The sequence below is a fragment of the Daucus carota genome, chromosome 6, assembly GCF_001625215.2.
Source record: "Daucus carota subsp. sativus chromosome 6, DH1 v3.0, whole genome shotgun sequence".
NCBI classification, from domain to species: domain Eukaryota; kingdom Viridiplantae; phylum Streptophyta; class Magnoliopsida; order Apiales; family Apiaceae; genus Daucus; species Daucus carota.
Genome location: NC_030386.2, coordinates 33,048,669 through 33,068,265, shown reverse-complemented (window position 1 = coordinate 33,068,265; position 19,597 = coordinate 33,048,669). Strand labels below are relative to the sequence as shown.

The window sequence follows — 19,597 nt, the reverse complement described above, 5'->3', positions numbered from 1 at the left end:
CTATCCGACATCAATAAATAGTATTTCGGGTTATTTCTCTTAACTCTGTTATTCTAAGCATTATTTGTGAAAATTGTGGCATACAAAGACTTTGCCTTATCTTTTTCTTATGTGATCATTTATCTTTAAAATGTGCGAGCCAAAAGGAGCTTATAAAAAATCGGCAAAGAAAGTATTATTTAAGAAGTGTAATTTTAAAAAATATTTCATAATTAAATTAATAATACAATAAAGTTAACCGAGTACAAGAAATATGTAGCTGGATTACATTAAAATTATGAAGCATCAGAAGTCTAAGTAAAAGGAAACGTAATAAAAAATTCATAACTTTACACCACACATATATAAAACAATTAAAGTAATATACATATATGTTTATAATATTTGAGAATGAACTCAAAATACATATTATGATATCATGCATAATAAAAAATCATATGAATATGATATGTGAGAACAGACACATTATCGTTCTGTTAAACTATTATACATATATATAATATCTGAGAATAAATTTAAAATATATATTTTATAATTACATGTAATAGAAGATCAAAACTATGAATTTAAAAATATATATATTATCGACAAAAAGATTAAAAGTAAACTTAATCGCATCAAGTGATAAAAAATTCGTTTGTTCATACAAAGAAAAAAGTGGACAAATAACAAGAAGAGAGATAAATTGTTAAAAATCGAAAATATATTAAATTTGGTTGAAAATTATTTTATTATATAAATGATATATAATTATGTGATGGCAATGACACAGTATAAATTAGTATCATATAAGTGATTTTCTTTTTATTTTGATCAAAGCCAACTACTTAACAAGAAAAATGAATTGAAGCAAAATTTATGCATTCAAAATGTAATTGACAGAAAATTAAAAAGGTTTATTCTACATACGCATTCTAAAAATTCAAAGATTGATATGGGCTAAAAAGTGAAGTTCGGAATACACTAGACAGTTAACACACACAAAACCCCATAGGACTATAGGAGCGTGTTTATTATAAATGTCTTTGCGCCAACTAGGCATCAACTACTACTCACTCTGCAAATTTCTCCCCCTAATTAGTAGCTCTCATCTCCGTCTCAATCTCTCAACATCTGCGATGTCTAGCCGCCCCAATTTCCAAGGCGGACGTCGCGGTGGGGCCCGCCGCGGCGGTCCTGGCCGCGGAGGCGGTGGTGGTCGCGGAGGCGGAGGGCGCGGTGAGCAGCGCTGGTGGGACCCTGTGTGGCGAGCTGAGCGATTGGCTCAACAAGCAGCTGAGGTACTCTCTTGTAATTCTGGAAATATAAATTGAAATATGTTTGTATATAATTAGCTGAACAAGTCATGACGTGGTGATGTTTGTTAGATGGAGGTGCTTGATGAGAATGAGTGGTGGGGGAAAATGGAGGGACTGAAGAGAGGAGGCGAACAAGAGCTTGTGATTAAGCGGAATTTTAGTCGAGGAGATCAACAAGTTTTAGACGATATGGCTTATCAGTTGGGGCTTTACTTGTAAGTTTTTATGGAAGCTTATGTAGTTTTATCGTAAAAGTATTGGCAAGTACCTGGATGGCTCATAGGCTTATTGCAATCAAGCATATGATCATGAAGAAGATATCGAATCTAATATCTTAAGGTTTTAGATTAGCTGGTTACTTAACATGGTATCGGAACTCGGTTTAGGAGGTGACTCTTGTTGTTGCAATCCTCGCGATTACGGGGGAGGGGAGTGTTGAATAATGTTTGTTATAGCATAAGATCCTGTTGGGGTCTTTCTCTAATACCTCAAGGTTTTAGATGAGCTGGTTACTTAACATAAGAAGCTTAAAATCCTTATTAAAACATGATACAACACTGTATATGTATTCCATTTGCTTATATGTTCCAACTAGCGGATAAATATAGTGCACCATTATAATTAATAGCTCTCTCGTCTGGAAGTATATCAAAATAAAGGATTTTGAGGCTTAAGAAGTTACAAAAAGTGTTTAGGGGTGCTTCTTTTGAGCGTTTTCTAATTGGTTCCTTGTTCCTTAAAGTAGTAGATTGGGTGAACGGTTTCCACATGTTGTTATCCCCGCCGATGGCCACAACTCTTTGTTTGTTGAGTGTATATAACAATGTATTTAATCATATTGGACTTACTAATGCAACCTAGTTTATGGTTCCATGATATGCTTAAAATGTAAAAGTCAGTTGAGAAACTATTAACTACTTAACAATATGTTCTGTGGAGAAGTGCTCCAAGACAGCTAGAAAATTATGAATTTTCATAAAGGCATAGTGCAATACAGAATAAGAAGATAAATTGGAGCGGAGGAAGAAGAGAGGAGAGATGAAGACGTGAAGTGATACCAACAACCCTGCTCCTTTGACGGGAGGTCGAAGGTTCAATTCTTGTCAAAGACAAGGTGGCTATTAGCGTCTTTAATTATAAAAAGAAAACGAGAGTGGAAGTGATATTGCTTACTATTATTCACGCACGTTTCTTTTATTTTCATAAGATACTTAAAAGAATGCCCCCTCTTACCGAGTCTTCTAGGATATCCCTTGCAATCAATCACCTTTTGTAATTCAAAATGATTCAACAATAAGATTTCTTTATACCCTGGCCATTTATTTAAACATCCGGTACTTGTGCCAGCTTATTTTATTTACAAGCATATCGTTAGGGCTAGCAATTTGTCCATATGCATGCACGTACTTAATGGTTCTGTTTCCTTTTCATTTTGGTGTTTCTATTGACTGGCAGTATATTTTTGTTGAGTATAATAATATATATTGGCTATTAAGCCTGAAGGATGCATGTGGTAATGTGGTTGTAACATATTTTATTTTAAGCTACTGATGCTATAAGGCTATTTGTCCAGTATTTCTTATAACAAGGGTTATCGAGTTTGAGTAGTGCTAGTAAGCGTAAGTACATGTGATAGTGAACCTGATATAAGTTTATATACATTTTTAATATTTTATAGTCCGACTAAACAAATTAGTGCTGCAGCAAGGGTATAATAGATTTCAGGACCCTTTTAAGTTTGAGAATCTGTTATTCTTGCAGTGTTCATCTCTGCTGGTTCCAATAATCTTTTCCTATACATGGAAGATGTTTTTTCTGACTCATGATAGTCTTTCTTAATAACCCATGGCATAGACTTGCAAATTTATTGAGTAATTAAATGATAAGTTTTTCAGAATTAAAGATATATTATTTATAGCTACGAGTATTCTATCTTGCTCTAAATGTTTACAATGTTGGAAAGAAAGCCATGCTTATAGCAAAGGGAAGGCACTCGTTGTGAGCAAGGTTCCATTGCCAAATTACCGTGCAGATCTCGATGAACGCCATGGATCTGCACAGAAAGAGGTAGGAATGACAAATGCTACAGTCTTCTCCAGTTCTCTTGCGATTGATATGAGCATATTATCTTTTTAACCATTTGCAGATACGGATGTCCAGCGAAACTGAGAAGAGAGTTGAAAATTTATTGGGTGGTTCAGGAGGAACTGTTTCTGTTAGTAATGATCCTGGAGCTTCCTCACAGGGGGTGCAGAAGCCACATATTTCAGATGTGGCTAAACCTGCCTTAAAAGTAAAAAATGATACTAGAAAAGAGAGACTGCATAGTGAACTGAAACAAAGACAGGAGAACCTGAAGGTACCTATGACATATCTTAATTTGGCTGTATGGTGCGACATCATCTAGCTGTTTTCTATATGTCTTGCGACTAAATGTGAATAATGTGGTACAGGCACGCGACACCGTTAAGAAGATGCTGGCTTTCAGAGAGAAGCTTCCGGCAAATAAAATTAAATATGAGTTTTTAAAAGCTGTTGCAGCAAATCAGGTGGGTTCCTAGAATAGTTGAAACTGTTTTTCGCTTACAATTTGCAGCAGTGAATGTTTCTGGTTGATTGCAAACCTCCTGCTTCGTCTCAAGTTTTTGGCTTGTGAAACGCATTTTGGTGTTTTTCACAGTGCACTCTGTTCTGTTTATTATAATCCCCTTTTTTTTAAATTTAGGACATATATTTCACCAATTTGATGTACCCGTCTCAAAAATGATGATGAAGTTAGTTCATGCATAGACTTGGTACTTTTGAAGACGACTTTTGGGAATTTGAGTGATGGGGTTATCTATATATTCTTTTTTGACTCAATTGAGAAGAGTAAATAATGAGCACACTCAATCAAACTTTTCAGGTGTAATATGATACACACATATCTATATCTTTTACATCCATCTATCATCTTTTTGTGTTCAAACAAAACACTTTTTTACTATATAATTATCCTATACATAAGTCTTGCACTTAACTTGCTTATTCATATAGGTATTGGTGGTTTCTGGAGAGACCGGTTGTGGGAAAACTACACAGCTTCCTCAGTTTATCCTGGAAGAGGAAATATCATCTCTACGAGGTGCTGATTGCAACATAATTTGCACTCAACCCCGTCGTATATCTGCCATATCTGTTGCAGCGCGAATATCTTCTGAAAGAGGAGAAAACCTTGGTGAAACTGTTGGCTACCAAATTCGTCTGGAGTCAAAACGCTCGTCTCAAACAAGATTGCTATTTTGCACTACAGGAGTTTTACTTCGGCAGCTGGTAATACATTCTCTGAAACGCGTGTATGCTTTTTCTATATATGATGCTTCAGTGATCATTGATCTACCTTTCCTATTCCGTTTGACATGCATCTTTGCATAATCAAACGATCATCAATATTTTTCTGTACCTTTAATATCCAGAGCTTGGTAAAATTTGATGACTTATTTATGCTTGTTTCTTTTGACCTAAAGAATTATTAACTTCAGATTATATTTGTTTGCACTGGTTATGGTTTGTGACTTTGTGTTATATGCCACTAGCACTACAATATTGCATAAGTTGCATTCCAGAATTACTAGAAAGAAGTAGTTTATTCTTGCATTTTTAAAATGATCTCTTTTGTGATTATGCATTGATGATTTCCTTCATGGAATTGATTGCAGATTGATGACCCAAATTTAACAGGAGTTAGCCATTTGCTAGTGGATGAAATTCATGAAAGAGGAATGAATGAGGACTTTCTTATAATAATTTTGCGTGATCTCCTTCCTCGCCGCCCTGATCTAAGACTTATTTTGATGAGTGCCACTATTAACGCTGACTTGTTTTCCAAATACTTTGGAGACGCACCAACTATCCACATCCCGGTATAGTCTTCCAGTTCAACATGTTGGGTGTACATGCAATCGGTTCATTCCACACATCTATAACTCATTAATTTTTTTTACCAATTTGGCAGGGGTTAACTTTTCCTGTATCAGAGTTATTTTTGGAAGATGTACTGGAGAAAACTCATTATTGCATCCAAGCAAGCCCTGAAAACAATCAGTATCATGGAAATTCAAGGAGGAAGAAGCAACAGGAGTCTAAAACTGATCCTATAACAGAGTTATTTGAGGTATGTACATGTGAAATTTAAAAAATTACCTTTATAGTGTTCCATCCACTCTTTTATTTTTGGTCAATTGCAACATTTCAGTACTCACACTGTGGATGACACCCTCAACCTCTTGTTACCATGAGAAGTGGGGTATCCACTAGTTTATAATGCCAGGGACCTTTTCACCATATCTTTTACACAGTTTTAAGATTAACATTCACTTTAATTCTATCTCTGATTCATGCATTTTCTGGTGTTCTTTATGGTACTGCCTGGCATTAGGACAAAGCTAACTAGTACCGTGAACTGCTATTTAACAGTTCTACCTTGCTGCTTATAAACTATGTGCGTGTACTTGATAAATTTCTGATTAACATTCTAGACTGTTTCTAGCTTTGAGATGTAATACTAAGTTAATAGTTTGGGCTTCTTCCTCCAACTTACTAGAATTTTGATTGAGTTTAAGCTTATAAGAGTTGAGGAGAAGAAAATGAGTAGAATGTGGCAACATTGAATATAATTTGGAATCGAAACTGTTCAAAGTTCATGACCATAGCTAGATCGATAACTATGCATACTCAGATAAATACTCTTGACAATTTCTAACTGGTCATATAAAAAAATATTTTCTAAATAGTATCGTGTCAAACTGTCAATATAATAATACTATGTGTTCAACATCTATTCTATGTGTGCTGTAAACCTGTGTTTTGTAGTTAAAAGCTCGCGAATAGTTCATTGTTTTTCATTGTTTTCTATCTGTTAGTTAAATGCGTTATAGGATTTGTCCACAATGGTGTTTGGTGTATCTAAACTTGTCCATCCCTTCAAATCTCTTTTCTTCCTACCAATTTATATAGAGAAGAAAAAAAAAAGGACTTTTGAGTCTTCTTTGATATCTAGATCACATATATTTCCTTGCCGAGATAATATAGCAGATTTCTAGAAGTCCAGGGTAAACTTATTGTTAATCGCCTATAGTGAAGATCAAGATTTTTAAATTATGATAGAAACGGTTCTCAGTAATATCATTAGCTCTTAAAGTCAGGTGACAACACCTAATCAAATAAAGCCGTGGGAGTCTTGATGCCATGAAACCTTTGAATATCCCTTGCTAGAGAATCCCACTGCAATAATTTTTTCTAAGAGCACCCATGTTGTAGAAATTCAGCCAGAAATTGGGCGCTAGTTAGTTATTATTTTTCTGGATTGCAATGGGGAATAAGCGATGAGGATGGAACTCCAACCTCTTTTCAGTGAGTGTAAGCTCCTGACACTGCGCTACTCTATATTTTTTTCCATGTCATTTTCGTGTGTCTCGGAGCATGTATTCTGTGCACTATCATACAAATGATTGAATGACTAAATTGATCATTGTCTTTTTGTGAGGGTATAAATACTTATCCAAGTTCTATTGCTGAAATAGGTATTTCACCATCCTTTTCCAAATCCTCAGTGTCTGTGGCTGATTGTGCCACAATTGGTTAAATTTCACTGTAATGATGTGGACTTGCTTTTTAGGTTCAAAATTAGTGTATATTCAGATCTTATGCTGAGTTCTGGATAGTAAATGTTTAATTAAGTGATAAAGTTTCGAAATTTTCTTGCATTTGTTAATTCAAGTATATTGTATCTATCAACTAGCAGACGTTTTTTAAGGTGTTTTTCTGTTAAAACGATCATAACACATCTATTTTGCAGGAAGCAAATATTGATTCTTTGTACAAAAGCTATAGTGCGACTACAAGGCAATCTCTTGAAGCTTGGTCGGGTTCGCAGCTTGATCTGGGTCTTGTATGTGCATTATGATCCCTCGTTCTTTTGTAGGGTGATTATTCTTTGTGTGACACTGACACATACAAATAATACGCGATTGCGGCTCCACTAGTATCTTATTAGTTACCTCCATTACTCCAACATTTTTTTCCATATAATACTTTTATTAACTTAAAATGGGACTGCTCCGTTGTAGGTGGAATCAACAATTGAGTATATTTGTCGCCATGAAGGGGATGGAGCAATACTTGTATTTCTGACTGGTTGGGATGACATTTCTAAGCTTCTTGACAAAGTCAAAGCTAACAATTTTTTAAGAGATCCCAGCAAATTCTTGGTTATTCCACTTCATGGTTCTATGCCTACCGTAAATCAGCGTGAAATATTTGATCGTCCACCTTTGAACACGAGGTAATTATATTTTTTGTTTTCATGGTCCGATACTTATATACAGTCATATAGGTAAGGTATTTATGTTGCTAAGCATTTTTAAGTCATCAGTTTTTTTCATATCGTCAGCCACGTATATGGCCTATGTTACTTTCTCTTAGTCTTGGTGAGGGTATCTTTCCTCCGCATGCGGTCATTAACGGACAGCTTGCTTTGGCCAGTTGCATCCCCTTTCATGCATTAGCTTCACCAATTTATATATTCTAGCGGGTATTGAAAAATAGGAGCTTGCGTAACATTTTATAATTCAACATTGATGACTAACCAATTGTTACCATCCCCGTAGCCTCTTTAGATATGTGGATAGATTGTTCATTAACTCCTAGAATAAGATTTCTCTAGTCACTAGTGCAAGGTTATATAGAAAGGTATGTCAAGTAATATGATTAGAAATTGGTCTAAGGCCTTCCTATGTAGTTTAGAGTATTCTATTTTAATGTGTTATAGGAGGTATCTGGTTGTATCGTAATATAGCCTTCAAGGGATTATAAATATCTCAGGAAAAAGTAGATGTTAGACTAACAATTTCTGTTGTTATGAATACGTCTAGCGGGTTAGGATTGTATTTTAAACTCCCTACAAATGAATTATTATATGTACTCATCTCATTAGGACATCCAGAAAGGCAATAATTATTCAAGATATGAGAAACGTAATGCATGCCATATGGAGTGCTGCATTTAATCTTTTGGGCTCTTTAAGAAGATATGGATTATGAAGAACTAGAATAAATATTACAATATGTCTGTGTATATATGCATTAATGTTCATTATCTTCTTCATTCCTTCTCTTGCCCTAAAGCAGCCTTCATGTGTTCCACGTTTAAAATGAAAGCTCAATTCTTTCCTCAAGTTCTTAACAAATTTTATCATAGAGTGCACTATGTTGTGTGTTAACGTAAACCTCTTGTTATTCTTGTATATATGTCTTCCACCTCTGATTTCCTTTACATGTTCATTTCCTCTAGGTACTTAAGAAAATTTATGTCTACTTGGGATGAGATTCAATTGTCATAAAACTGAGCTCAACTTTTGATTCATATACTGATATCAGACACAATCGTTGGTACATCATATTTTGGCCACTCCTGCTTCATACCTATGATAGTTATAGCCTGGAGATGTAAAAGCATACACTATATGTTGTATTATTACATACATTTTGATGCTGTTTCAAGATAGGGGCCCTACATCTTTAAATGAATCTTTTAAGATGCATGTGAGACTAATTCTGAATTGAAGTAACAGCTAGTGGCACTAATCAGCATATTTTTGCAACTTTATATAAGCATTGCTTGTTTCTATGTACAACTCACATCTTGAAGCTTGTGCTTAGCTCAATTTTAGTGTGTCTTTTATGCAGAAAAATTGTGCTAGCTACAAACATCGCTGAAAGTAGTATCACTATAGACGATGTTGTATATGTCATAGACTGTGGAAAAGCCAAGGAGACTAGTTATGATGCTCTCAACAAACTTGCTTGCCTTTTACCATCATGGATCTCAAAAGCTTCAGCACGTCAGGTATATTTCCACATATCATGGTTTTAGACCTTTCTTTTGTGAGAATGTGAATCTAATAATTGTTGTCATTACACTTCTGAGTAATTAACGTTAAATTTGCTTCATTCACAGAGACGTGGTCGAGCTGGCCGTGTACAACCTGGAGTCTGTTATAGATTATATCCAAAAATGATCCATGATGCTATGCCCCAGTATCAACTACCTGAAATTCTGCGTACGCCTTTGCAAGAATTATGTTTACATATTAAGAGCTTAAAACTTGGAGCTATTGGATTGTTTTTGGGGAAGGCACTTCAGCCTCCAGATTCTCTCTCTGTTCAAAATGCTATTGAACTCCTAAAGACAATTGGCGCGTTGGATGACACAGAAGAGCTTACTCCACTTGGTTTGTACTGTGTTATTGTGTTTCTTTTGTAGAATCAGTCAATTGTCAAGGGTCTTTACTGGAAAAAATTTACTTGACAGGGAGGCATTTATGTACTCTGCCTTTGGAGCCTAATATTGGAAAGATGCTCCTCATGGGTTCCATATTTAAATGCCTAAATCCTGCATTAATCATTGCATCCGCACTCGCACATCGCGACCCATTTGTTCTTCCAATAAATAGGAAAGAAGAGGCGGATGATGCAAAAAGATCATTTGCTGGTGATTCTTATAGGTTAGATTGTAAAATTCATCTATGAACCTTTCTTGAATGTTTTTAGCATGTATACCTAATTTCAAGATTTTCGTTAAATTAATGCAGCGACCATATAGCATTACTGAAAGCATTTGAAGGATGGAAGGATGCAAAACGACTCGGAAATGAGAGAGCCTTTTGTTGGGAAAACTTCCTGTCCCCAATAACTTTGCAAATGATGGAGGATATGAAGAATCAATTTGTAGATCTACTGTCAGACATTGGCTTCGTAGATAAATCAAAGGGTGTAAATGTGAGCTTTTATATCTGACATTCGCAATTTTTGGAGTGTGTGCTCAAATAAGTCTACAAGATATTTAGATTGTTCAATTATTTTTTAGAATTAGGCTGCTTTGGTTAATTGTCCAAGTTTTCTTTCTTCAATCATGTATAACAGGGTTGTAGATAAAGAGGAGAGAGGTTTATTAATTACAAGTCATTTACAAGTATCCACAAAATAGCTGGACTTACTGACTACTTATGACTGATACTTGCATGTGCAGGCATATAACCAGTATAGCAATGATTTGGAGATGGTAAGTGCAGTTCTTTGTGCTGGGCTTTATCCAAATGTTGTGCAGTGCAAACGGAGAGGCAAGAGAACAGCCCTGTACACAAAAGAAGTTGGAAAAGTCGACATTCATCCGGCATCTGTAAATGCTGGAGTACATTTATTCCCTCTTCCTTTCATGGTTTATGGTGAGAAGGTGAAAACGTCAAGCATTTACATAAGAGACTCGACAAACATATCAGATTACGCCCTACTTATGTTTGGTGGACATCTCATTCCTAGCAAGTCAGGTAAAGGAATTGAAATGCTTGATGGATACCTCCATTTTTCTGCATCAAAGAACGTGCTAGAGTTGATCCAGGTACTTTATTTGAGAAGTTTTTTTTAGTCCAGAATTTTTTTTTGGACCTCTCTTTATGCTTTAATTTCACTTACTCGAAAAGCAAGTGAAAAGAGCTCCATTGTAATAATTAAAAACTGAGTTGGTGTTGCAATATGCAGAAACTGCGAGGAGAACTTGACAAACTTCTTAAAAAGAAGATTGAAGACCCTAGCATAAATATTTCCGAAGAGGGCAAAGGTGTGGTTGATGCTGTAGTTGAGTTGTTGCACAGTCGGAATGTACAATATTAGCAAATGCTGCACCCGATTGTACTACCTATCAAGGCCTCTATGTTAACAAAAATTAATAGTCAAATGTTCCATGTACTGTAGTTTTCTAACTGCTATTTTATTTCTGGGGGGCGAAAGGGACACACATACACTACATTTTTGAGGGTGAGTTGTGAGCTGCATAGCTGATGTCAGTTGACACAGCCGGCCAGGCTAGCCCCCAGGGAAACTCATTCGGACATTACATTATGTAGGGGATTATGAAAGCTTTTTTGTAATGGACCTGTGCTATCAGGGAGGACTTTGGAAGTTAAAGCTGCAGCTGCAGTTAGCTGCACTAATTTTATAGATTAATGTGTTCCAATCTTTTCAATATTTTTAGAAAATATGTTAAATTAAAATATTTCTATAAGATTTGCATGCTTTGATGTTTTTGGATCTTCCTGAAGACAACTTTTGTTTGTAGTTTTAGTCGAGGAGTTCTGTTAGAATTTTGTTTATGCTAATTTTTGTTTGTGGTTATAGTTAGTTCCACATATATTTTCATAGGGAATCAGGCCTGGATTAGTTGGTGATTAAAGTTTAGCTTGTGTATTTTCGTTGTATACTTGGATTTCAGATATTATCTCCATGATATTTGATCGAATTAATTTCTGTATTGGGAAAAATAGGAGCTAGATTTTACCCGAGGAGAGTTGGTTGATCTAAACGACTCCACTCCTGTGATATCTATATAATCCTAATTTGTGAATACAAACAAATTGGAAAATTACTTTTTTTGTCCTCCTTCATTTTTCCATTTACTACTGCGCGGGGTGTTTTCAGTAAATTCAACTTGCTCTTGGACTACCCAGTTCTAATCGGATTCCGACCCGGAGCATTTGGCAGTGTATTCCTTCATGATTTTCCGGAAGATCCGAACTTCGACGGGTCAATACGTTTTTTAAAATTTTTTCAGTTGTGACAACTGACAACCCATGATTTCAGCAGTCAGTTACTATGTTCATTTCAAAATTTTGCACACCTGTGATCTCGCTTCCTACGGCGACCTCCCATTCTCCTCATTCCGACCCACACTGAACTTATTGACCAGGATAATGGTGAGATTGTATATTCACTATTTATGTTTCTTTGTGTGAAACGAAGACGCCTCCGCCTTCCACTCTTTCCGATCTTCACCGCAAGTAGTAGCCATGGAGAGTGGTTAGTCTCCGTCTTCTCTCTTTTGCTTCAGAAACTGACGTTTGTCGTCGTATGTTTTGTTGTTCTGATGGTAACTACGAACTGGTTCTCTCTTTTGTTTTGTTGTTCTGTAGTAGCCGATTTGCAGTATAGTTGTTTGGCGATGCTAATGTTTCAGAGGTTTCGTGTTGAAGCATGGACCGGTGAGTTATCCTCTGTTTTTAGTTTTTGAACACGATGAGCTTTTGATAATTGTTGCAATTTTCTTCGGTTTATGATTTTGATATACACTATTCCATCTTAGTGTTTGATAAAATGCACCAAAGAAGAAGTTTACTTCTACATTCAAAATTAGTTCGAATAAATGTGCTGGATTAGATTCTATTAGTATTACAATTATAAGTTATGCTTGATAGAAAGGGATCAAGAACATTCTTTTATACATTGACTCTGGAATATATGATACAGCAATTCCTCTGAAACTATGTCAGAGAAGGCCTGGAGATGCCACGGCTTTGTATGCATCAACAGAAAAGATTGAGAAAAACCTTGGCTGAAAGTAAGTTTAATTGAGTGTATGATTTGTTGTATCTGCTCAGGTTGATTTTGTAGGTTAATTTGTTGTAGGCTTTGTTTTTGAAAAATATTAAAGCCATATATCCCTGATTTGGCTCCAGGCATCGAGCTTTTCAGTGAAGGACTTGGGGGCACGTACCACAAAGATAATAAAGAGAATCCTCATCTAAATGATGATGTAAGTTATTTCATTTTACTCTGTATTTTGACTTCACGTCACTAACATAAGGTTGCGCAGGTCGAAAACAGAATTTTCATAATCCAATGTCTCTTTCTAAGTTGATGAAAATAGTTGAGATTCACCTGAAAGTTTTTCGCCACTGAAAGTGCCTAACCTCTTACCAGTCAGGATGTCTCTATAATAAATTATATGTGTCAATCATGTGTCTAGGTACCTCTATCATTTAGCAGTTGCTAAATCCTTGAATTGAGTGTAAAGGAACATGAGATAGAATTAGTATCATTGATCGTTGTACTAAATTTAATGGTGAGAAGTCTGCTTAATAAAATAAGGGTTTGGATGTTGTGGTGGACAAGGGTGTGCAAAGCAATACGGTGCTTTGCTAGATTAAGTCTAATCCAGGAGATGTTATCAAGCCCGGTATGTATGAACGAAAATTTTCTTGAACCGGTAAGAGACAGTAGCTTCAAATTAGTTGAGCCGGTAAGAGAGAAATGATATTGGCATGATGGTACGTGAGATTATATATACACTCTGACGATTGTATTTGTGAGTTACTATATGATTTCATATTATTTTTGCAGGTCTGAAACGGTCTCCACTTTGTCCACTTTCTCCTTCTTCGGTTTCAACCATCCTTCACACCTCTGTGTTTTCAATCTGATGGCAATGGGAAAGGATTTAATATGGAGAATATACACCAAAATATAGATTTCAATGTTCTGTTTCTGCTGTCATCTGTTTTGTACGACATATACAGGCAGTGTGCCAACAAAGTTCCGCCTAGGAAGCTATGTCGAGAGTTCGTAACCTTCTACTGGATACTCACGTGCTAAAAATTTATGGTTTGTATTTATTAATTTCTTTTTATTTTTCCTGTCTGATTGTCCAACATAACTTTTCCATATTTTATATTAATGTTTCCGTATTATTTTTACATCTATATAGGTAGTGTGCTAACGAATATTTGCCAAAAAAGTTATGTCAGTAGATCCCACACGTTCTGTTGGAAAATCGATGGGTAAATCTTCTTAAATTGTAATTTGTACTGTTTTCTTTTCGCTGACAAATTGTCCTGCTTAATTTTGCGTGGTTTTATATTAGTTATTGTGTGTGATCTGCATGCTTACAGATAGCATTATCACGGATGAAAACCATCAAAGCAATATCCATAGTTTCCATCGTTAGAATGGGAAATCACGTGGCAAATCTTCTCGCCATTAAATCTGAATTATCTGCTTCTTTGCTGCTGAAATGTGTTTGAGCTGAATATGTGTTTGATTATGTTTATTTAATCTACATAGATTGCGGCAGGAGTAGCTCCACTCAGGCTGAATCTTCTATTTCAATCCCATCTACACGTAATCATTCCCTTCCAGGTAAAAATGTGGTTTGTTTTGATTGTAGAATAATTTATACCTTTTTATTGATCATGTTTTACATGGAAGCTGTATGTTTCACCTATGCCGGAGACTCAGCGTCATTTTTTGTTTCACAGGTAAAGAGAATGATTTATGCTCACCTTCGCAGAGGAGACTGCATGATGTTAATTCGCTTGGTATTACTAAAATATTTGTGAATACAAAGGATATGCCAAATGACGTTTTCTGCCCTTACAAGTTAAAATATATGTTTTGTTCCGATTAATTTTCCACTCCAGTTTACATGTCTTTCTGCGAAGTATGTGTTTGTTTACTGTTGTAGAAATTAATATTGTATATGGTGTTATTCTGTATTTTCTTATCATCTATGTCGGGATTCAAGATTTTAATCTCTGATTTGTCGCATTGATTTTACAGGTCTTGGTATGGATTCTAATCTCAATTGCGGTGAACAACAAAATGAATTAGGATGCGATCTCCGTCCCTAAACGAAGATATTATTGCATCTTGACCTTCTCGGAAGGTTTATCATTTTGTTCTTATAATCTTGCATCTCATCTCTTTTGCATTCAAAATTAACATATTATACGGTTCTTACTTTTGTTCGAGGTTATATTTTGCCTTTATAGCTATGGATTGATATTATTCATTTAGTCCAATTCATATCTGCTCTAATTTTACAAAAAAGAGCTTCTCTTTTCTGGTTCAAGTGCAGTACCTTCAAGCATAAAAGGCAAGGCATTAGCAGTTATTAAAAGTATAATAACAAGATAATTATTTGGCTCTTATTACTTTAGTAATAATATGCTTAAATATTGTAGCGCTATAATGATATTATGATTTCACTAATAATATTTGATTTAAAAATATATTACACATTTAAATCGGCTATAAAATGTTCCTTCCTCTTAACCAATATAGACATCATCTTCTTGAAAAATACCTGCTTCTTATTACTTTTGTGAAGTTGATTTTTACTTTGAGGATTGTGGCTATTAGCACTAACAGTGTGTTGATTCAAGGGTTTTCTTTCAATTATTTTTATTAGTTCTCCTGTATTTTGTGATTTTATTGTATTAATGCGCGTTTTTATATTTTTAATATGTTGTTGTTTGCTTATTTCTATTTATATCTACTACCCAGTGGAATTTAAGCTGAAGCATATCTTGCTCTGGATGTATAACAAATGACTCTCCATCTGCTTTTGTAAAAGAAATTGGCTTCTTCATCGCCGAAACTTAAACAATTTTAAGAAAACGATGAGAATTCGAGGTCCCAAAGAATGCACATATATACTGCGTTGCTAAACATCTCTTAGCTACAATAGAAAAGTATGTGCAGAGATTTTTTTCTACAGCTACATATGGTATGCTCAGAAAAGAGGAATAAAGGATGTAGGATTGGCAGTTCTGTAGGTACGAGGCAGATGAATAGATAATGATGATGCAGGACTGTCAGTTCTGCTGGTACGAGGCAGGGAGGGAAAAGTTTCAGCGTGCAAAGTTCAAAGAATGATTGGGTATAATTATTATTAAATTAAGAAAACCTGTTTTCTGGTAGTATTGACATGTTAAATTCTTTGATTTAACACTCAATTTTTTTTCTCTTCCCAATTAATTGAAGCACTCAATTTTCCTTAGCCAATTAATTGAAGCACTCAACCTTTTGCTAGACCAAGATTTTTTCAGGCTGATTCTACTAGCATTGTAGTATGGATGCACTACTGTAGATAATTATAGATGCCACTAATACAACTACAACTTAATTAGACTAAAATTTAACGTTAGAGGAGTATGGATTGGACTCACTTAGATCAGTGTCTCAAGTCTCATGTTTTCTAAACCTGCACAAATTCGAAGCAGCCAATTCCAATTATAATACCAAGCAAATATTTCACACCGCTCCTCGAGATTGAATGGTAACTATGCTTTGTGTTATGTTTTTGTGAATATAGGAAGTTTGTTTCCTGACTTCACATCATGTAAATTATCCGTTTACATTGAAGGTTTGAAAGGAGATAACTGTTTGGCAATCCAAGCACCAACTCAGAGTCGCACAACGCGTGGTCACGGTGAATTATTCTTTGTTCTATCCCCTAAATTACTTATGTCTTTAGATTTTCTGTTCTCCTTTGTGTATTGTGATTACATCCCATCTATTATTAGTCACATTCAAATCCAATTTAAATACTTAGCAAGTCGTAAGATATTTGTTGTGTGGTTTTCGATGTACTCCTCTGTATCCTATTGCAGATAGGGTTTTGAAAGACATAACAAACAAATATGTTTTTCCACCTCCAAAGAGGCACGCCATGGAAGTCCTGGTTGATTTATTCATCCTTTGTTGTTCATAAAATTTCCTAAACAAAATATATGGATTTTCGCCAGGTGTTACCCGTCAAAGTCCACTTACAACCATGCTACAGCAGAGAGCAGTGGCCATGATCAACAAAGAATCAATCACTGATTGCCAAAATTAAGGTTCGAAGTTGACTCTAAGTTTTAACAGGTTAATATAGTTTAACTTTAGCAGATTTTTTTTATTTTTGGTGATACATGTGTAATAATCTCTCCTTTTGTTTTATACAAATGCAGTTAAAAGGTTAGCATAAGAATATAGTAAAAAATTAGCAAAAAAATGCAGTCAAAATTATAATTTTTAATTACATAAATGAGCAAACAAAATAGATGAAGGAAATATGTATATTAGATTATAATATTTGTTTGATATTATTAATTAACTTCATATTGATCGATCGTAAATGGTAGAAGTCTAAATTTATTAGAAATAAATACTTTGTAAATATAGCTCATACAAAGTATGAATTTAAATATTGATCTCTGTATCAAGAATAGTTTGCAAAAATATATAAGAATGTTGTAGATAGTGTTGGTTTTAAATATGAAAAAAATGTGGAAACATCTCTTCATGTGCTTTAGGCTTTCATTTATTATCATTTTTGCACATTGTATATAAGTTGTAGATTCCAGTCATTTGCAGACTTTAGTTTTGTTAAGTTTGTGCTGAACTCAATTAGTCAATTATAAGATTTTTCATGAAATTTTGCCGTTTACCCCACCTCACTTCTCCACAGAACCACAAGTCAAATTGTGCAAGCTCCACAGGTCACCCTTCTTTGTCAATTTCACTTTTATATATTAACGTGACTGCACCCCAGGTTCCCACCCTCCCTTTAGTAGCTTCTTCGCTGTCATAGGCAAATGCAAACTTTATTCGAACAATGCTTTTAACAATGACGAAGCCCTTATTGCTGAAGCAGTTAGGAATTAGGATCTTGAATGAGGGTCGATTTCAAAATCAATCAAGAAAATGTAAATTGATAGAGGAAGAATTTTGGGATGGAGTCCATGTCCAAAATATTCTGGGACGTGTGTTAGGTTCCCTCTATGAACTGTTATACAAATGGAATCAAGTTGCCTGCAAGAGAGGAAACTTGGTAAATTCAGAGCCTTCTGTAAACCAGAAAGCAGAGCAAGAAAACAGAGACCTGGTCATTGTCTTCATGGTAGTCGAGCATGTTCTGCTGGAAATGGCGTTGCTTGAGAAATAGAAAATGATAAAAGGATACATGTGATCTTCTTTACTGGTTTCCTTTTGGTTTTGCGTGTCAAGTAGCATTTATACAGCAATTATTAGAATGTATCATCTTTTATTAGCTTTCTCTTAAATGTTTTTGGTGTACTTATAAATTTTATCAATCAATGTATTTTTTTATAGATTTGATTTTTTAAAATTTTTCTTTTTAATATAATTGATATAGACCTATTTTTTGTAAGATTTCTTTGTCTTATGTGTTAAGGATAAGAGATAATTTATCATAATATTATTCAGTTACACACTCATCAGAACATATATTGCTGTTGTGTTTTCCCTTTTTTTAGTTTTCATTTAGAGATGAAATTTTAAAAATAATGATTATTGAAAATAATTTGCATCCTACTTTGCTAACTATTGTTAACATATCCAATATATTAAATTTGTAAAACAAATAATATATTTAATTTTCTTATTATAAGGGTTTTGCTGGATTAGGTACTGAGAAAGAACTACAGAGTAAGAGAAAATGCAGACAAATAGATTTGATTAATGTCTTAGTAGTCTTTAACTTTTTATACATTTTTTGATAAAAAAGATATTTTACAAATAAATTGGATTAATGTGCGAGCAGTCTTTTTCAAGATTTATTTATTATTCATGTTGCTTTATACACGTGATGGAAGATTTTATTTCACCTGTTTCATTGTAAATATTATATATATTTTTGAAATGTTTAATATTAATACATCATTTTTTAAAAAATAATATAATTTTTTGGTTCAATATTTAATCATTTAGAATAACTATTAATTTTAAAATTTAATAAACAAATATATTTTATTTAGATAATTTAACATTGCCAATTTTTAAAAATGATTTATTATAAGTTTTAATTATATTATTCAAAATATAAGGGGTCGCTGTTAGGCGACGACGAAAAACTTTAATTATATTCCAAGTTTATTGTTCCAACCATCTAAAGCATTAGATATTTACTTTGGTCTAAACTTTGGATGTGTGACAATCCGAATTATTATTCATTCTACAGTATCATGTACTTGGTATTTATACTTAGTAAATGATATAATTCCTCTAATCAAATTATAATTTCTTTACAACATGTATTTGATATATTTTAAATGAAATATTTGAATCTAGGTCGGAGTATATAATTGTGGTTTATATCACTATAAACATCTATTATATTGTATTAGTCTATAAATTTATTATTGAGTGTGTTACAATTAAAAATACAATACAATTATTTACTAAAATATAAAAATACAGACGTTACCCGTGTGCGAAGCACGGGCAAGATTACTAGTACTCCCGAAACACACGAGTAAATAGTGTGATATACTTCCAAAACACTGTGGGATGGGCACACATTCTAGTATAAACATATATTTTGATGAATTATTTTTTAATATTTTTTGTGAATATAAGTTTAATATTTAAATTCTTATATAATATAAGAAATATTATGGAAAAGGGTTATAAACTTAAAATGTATATACACCTTAAAATATATGTGAAACAACTGTTAATAAAAGTGGTTTTTTTTTTTTTTTTTTTAAGAAATGAGAGTTACATAGGGGCTTCGTTTGTGTAAAGAAGTGGAAGCACTTTTAAAAAGCTGAGAATGCTACCTTTTCTCTCGCTTCTTTTCCAAACACTTTATTAACTTATTTATTTCTCAGTTCTACTCCACTTTTTTACTATAAACAAGCTAAC

The 19,597-nt window shown here is 34.1% G+C and overlaps 1 protein-coding gene and 1 long non-coding RNA gene across 19 annotated transcripts; both read left to right on the top strand.

Moving 5' to 3' along the window:
• The first annotated feature begins 983 nt into the window (after window positions 1-983).
• LOC108227631 (DExH-box ATP-dependent RNA helicase DExH1) lies at window positions 984-11,424 on the top strand. Of its 2 annotated transcripts, XM_017402877.2 has the most exons (16): window positions 984-1,280; window positions 1,368-1,513; window positions 3,266-3,365; window positions 3,445-3,657; window positions 3,752-3,847; window positions 4,335-4,610; window positions 4,997-5,200; window positions 5,293-5,451; window positions 7,135-7,227; window positions 7,406-7,620; window positions 9,023-9,182; window positions 9,294-9,567; window positions 9,648-9,840; window positions 9,928-10,114; window positions 10,365-10,733; window positions 10,874-11,424. In XM_017402877.2, the coding sequence occupies exons 1-16, from the start codon at window positions 1,020-1,022 to the stop codon at window positions 11,003-11,005; spliced, it is 3,078 nt and encodes a 1,025-aa protein (XP_017258366.1). In that variant the 5' UTR covers window positions 984-1,019; the 3' UTR covers window positions 11,006-11,424. The 2 variants fall into 2 exon arrangements, with proteins under 2 accessions (XP_017258366.1, XP_017258367.1); XM_017402878.2 differs by lacking the exon at window positions 984-1,280 and having other exon boundaries at window positions 1,373-1,513; window positions 3,262-3,365; window positions 10,874-11,080.
• A 486-nt stretch (window positions 11,425-11,910) lies between these two features.
• LOC108224593 (uncharacterized) lies at window positions 11,911-18,044 on the top strand. Of its 17 annotated transcripts, XR_010284879.1 has the most exons (9): window positions 11,911-12,187; window positions 12,301-12,369; window positions 12,635-12,725; window positions 12,844-12,920; window positions 13,508-13,768; window positions 13,872-14,302; window positions 14,422-14,481; window positions 14,723-14,828; window positions 15,449-18,044. It is a non-coding gene; the product is annotated as an uncharacterized LOC108224593 (long non-coding RNA). The 17 variants fall into 17 exon arrangements; XR_001807418.2 differs by having other exon boundaries at window positions 14,422-14,828; XR_010284877.1 differs by having other exon boundaries at window positions 11,912-12,187; window positions 14,723-18,044.
• The last annotated feature ends 1,553 nt before the right edge of the window (window positions 18,045-19,597 follow it).

Bases quoted from the DNA above. Each gene is read 5' to 3' on its own strand.
- LOC108227631 (XM_017402877.2), top strand. From the start codon at position 1,020: ATGTCTTTGCGCCAACTAGGCATCAACTACTACTCACTCTGCAAATTT. The intron at 10,115-10,364 runs GTGAGCTTTTAT...TTGCATGTGCAG, and splicing joins ATAAATCAAAGGGTGTAAAT to GCATATAACCAGTATAGCAA. The intron at 10,734-10,873 runs GTACTTTATTTG...TGCAATATGCAG, and splicing joins ACGTGCTAGAGTTGATCCAG to AAACTGCGAGGAGAACTTGA.